At 51.6% G+C, this 3178-nt stretch overlaps 1 protein-coding gene across 1 annotated transcript; it reads right to left on the bottom strand.

Moving 5' to 3' along the window:
- Positions 1–1143: 1143 nt before the first annotated feature.
- LOC127201063 (histone H1.0-like) lies at positions 1144–1705 on the bottom strand. The gene has a single exon (XM_051159412.1). The coding sequence runs from the start codon at positions 1603–1605 to the stop codon at positions 1144–1146; it is 462 nt and encodes a 153-aa protein (XP_051015369.1). The 5' UTR covers positions 1606–1705.
- Between the last annotated feature and the right edge of the window lie 1473 nt (positions 1706–3178).

Raw genomic sequence — 3178 nt, 5'->3', positions numbered from 1 at the left:
AGAAAGACAATTAGCTGTACAGGTTTTTTTCTCCCAGCTCCCGAAGTGATATAATACTAACTAATCTTAGATACGGATATGTACATACACACACATGCACACCGCCCTGGCTCTCTAAAGCTACCTAGCAAATTCAAACCAACTGTAGTGGGTCTTACAGTCCACTGCCTGCCTCTCCCCCTCCTCACCTACGTAGAAAAGACTCAAGAAGAGGTTAGGGGGTTTTAAGTGGCAGGTGGTAGAACTGAAGTGGCACCAAGCAAAGCCACATCTTATACAGGGAGGGAAAGGAGGGGGAAAAAAAGGAAAAGAACAAAGTCCTCTTAGGACACAATTCATCAATCATGTGGAAAAAACCCGTTTCCACAGGCACTTGGCTGACTCCCTGCCCCTCCCCCTAATTCCACTCCCATTTTAACAGAGACTGCTGAGAAGACCCCAATGGCTAGATCCTGGTAGTGAGAAGCTATGGCTTCTCTAACCAGCTATCACTGGGACCCCTTTCCCCTTCTAGACAATGGGGAGGCACTAGGGTAGAAGAGGAAACAGACAAAAACAAAAACCAGGTCCCCAAATGCTCACCATTGGTAGGGCAGCCCAGGGAGTTTTTCCTTCCCTCCCTCTTTGGCCAGCTAGGTGGGTTATCACCTGCTCCCAAGCAAAGATTTTGAAACTCATGAGATAAACAACCTAAGAAAGCCTTAAAAGACAAACCTTAGTTCCTGAGTTCCCTCACCTAACCAGACCTTTGCCAATTTCATAGTAAACAAACTACCCAACACGCTCCCTACTCCCCAATCCCTAACCCAGTTAAAAAAAAAAATCTTCATCACAAAGATGACGTCTGTTTGCTGTCTTTGCACAGTGGGTTAAGGAAAAAGGGATCATTCCACAATGCCTGAGGAATCCAAACTCTTGTTCTTTTTTTATATAAAGTCAGAATAGAATGGGCAAAGGGGTGCAGATGAGATCAAGAGAGAGAAATGTATTTATAGAAAACAGGAGGGAGGGAGGAGTGTCCACAAGCAAAGCCTTCATGGTCACTCCTTCTTGCTGGCCCTCTTGGCCCTGGACTTGGCTTTGGGCTTCACGGGCTTGGCCTTCTTGGGTTTGGATTCATTAACTGGCATGGCTTTGACAATCTTAGGTTGGCTTTCTTGGGCGTGGCAGCCAGCTTCTCTTGGCCTTCTTGACCAGGGTGGCTTTGGGTTTTTTGCCTGGGGCTTTGGAGGCAGCCTTCTTGGACTTGGCTGCTTTCTTTGGAGTGGCCACTTTCTTGACTTCGTTCTTGATCCTCTTGTAAGCCACCGACCTCTTGGGCTCGTTGCCCTTGGCCAGCCTGAAGGAGCCCAAGGCGCCCACCCCTTTGGTTTGCTTGAGGACACCAGCGGTCACCAGGCACTTGATGGAGAACTTGATCTGGGAGTCGGCGTTCTCACCCACCTTGTAGTGGCTCTTGTTATACTTTTGGATGGACTGGCGCGAGGAGCCGGCGCGGTTCTTCTCTGCCTGGATGGCAGCCACGATCATGTCCGAATACTTGGGGTGGTCCATGGACTTCTTGGCCACCTTGGCTCGCTTGGGCTTCGATGTAGGGGTGGACATGGAGTTCTCGGTTATGGTGGCTGGCCTGCTCCCCCGCTGTTCAAGGAGCCTTTCCGAAGGGCCAGCCCTCGACAAAGGCTGGGCAGAACATGACTAGGAATCGGCTCTCCCGCTCGACTAGTGCGGCTGCCAGGGTAGTGGGTGGGCAGGCGACGTGTGACTCCTGTCCTTCCCGGCCCGGCCTGCCCGGGTTGTGTCCCAGCCCCCAGCATCCAGAGCCTGCCTCTGCCTCCCTTTATGCAGCTCTGTCCGTGCCCCCCCCATCCCCGCGTTTCAAGGCTGGCCTTGAATTCAAAACATAGCTCAGGATGGCCTTGAATTTCTGATCCTGCTGCTGCCACTTCCTGAGTGCTGGGGTTCCAGACACACTCTTCCCTGTCCAGTTTTATGTAGAAATGGGAAAAGACCCCAGGGTTTCGTGGACGCTGGCAAGCACTCTATCAACTGAGGTTGACTGATTGATTTTTCAAGACAGGATTTCTTTGTGTAGCCCTGGTTGTCCTGGAATTCACACTTGAACTCAGAGATTCGCCTGCCTCTGCCTTCTGAGTGCTGGGATTTAAGGTGTGCGCCACCACTGCCTGGCTCCTTGGTTTAATGTTTGACAAAAAGCATTTAATTGCATATCATCCCTGACCCAGCACCTGGCTGCTTTCCAGATCTCTAATTGGCTCTCACCTATGGTGCCCCTGAAAACTGCAGGAAGACATACAAGGACGTTCAGCTATATACATAGGGGGAGTCGCCCGCCTGGTTCTGTTTCCCGCTTTCTGGGCACAAGATAGGAGACCCCGCAAGTGTTTTGTTTGACATGTATTTCTGAGGAAAACTCCCCTGTTAAGACTGGCCCTCTAAGGCTGGACATGGTGGCGCTCACCTTTAATCCTAGCACTCAGGAGGCGGAGGCAGGCAGATCTCTGTGAGTTCGAGGCCAGCCTGGTCTAGAAAGTGAGTCCAGGATAGCCAAGGCTACACAGAGAAACCCTGTCTCAAAAAATACTAGCCTTCTGGATCCCTGGGCTTTATGTAACTTTGGACAGATTCCCTTAAGCCTCCTGGACCCCTAATTGCTCATCAGGGAAGAGAGGTTCAGAGGTATGTCTGCCTGGTTAACCCTCTGTGAGAATGCTCCAGTCTGGAGCTGCAAGTCTATGGTAGAGCACCTGGCCAGTATAAGCCAGGCCATGGCCAACCAGCAGCGGAAGTATGAGACGGAACACTTCTTCTGACTGAGAGAGAGAGAGAGAGAGAGAGAGAGAGAGAGAGAGGGAGGGAGGGAGGACTCTGTGCTTTTCTGCCTCCATCAGAGAAGGACAGAGTGACAAGCTACCACCTCCCCCTTCAGCTTCTAAGTTCTTCATCTGCTCTGGAATGTTCAAGGAGGAAGCACTGGCACTGACTGGGCTTCTCTGGGAGGCGGACTGCATCTGCCCCCTTCCTTCCGATGTTGCTGGGCTCTTACCAGACCCTCTTACTGACTCTCCAGCATCTCACACCCCAGCTAGGCCAGGGGACCTGCTTGCCCCTCAGGCCTCCAGACGTAATTCAACTGCTCCTTGCTGTCATCCCAGCA

Source organism: Acomys russatus, chromosome 17, assembly GCF_903995435.1.
Source record: "Acomys russatus chromosome 17, mAcoRus1.1, whole genome shotgun sequence".
Classification (NCBI taxonomy): Eukaryota; Metazoa; Chordata; class Mammalia; order Rodentia; family Muridae; genus Acomys; species Acomys russatus.
Note: the sequence above shows the minus strand (reverse complement) of the source record. Positions and strands in the feature narration are given on the sequence as shown.

Bases quoted from the DNA above. Each gene is read 5' to 3' on its own strand.
- LOC127201063 (XM_051159412.1), bottom strand. From the start codon at position 1,605: ATGTCCACCCCTACATCGAAGCCCAAGCGAGCCAAGGTGGCCAAGAAG.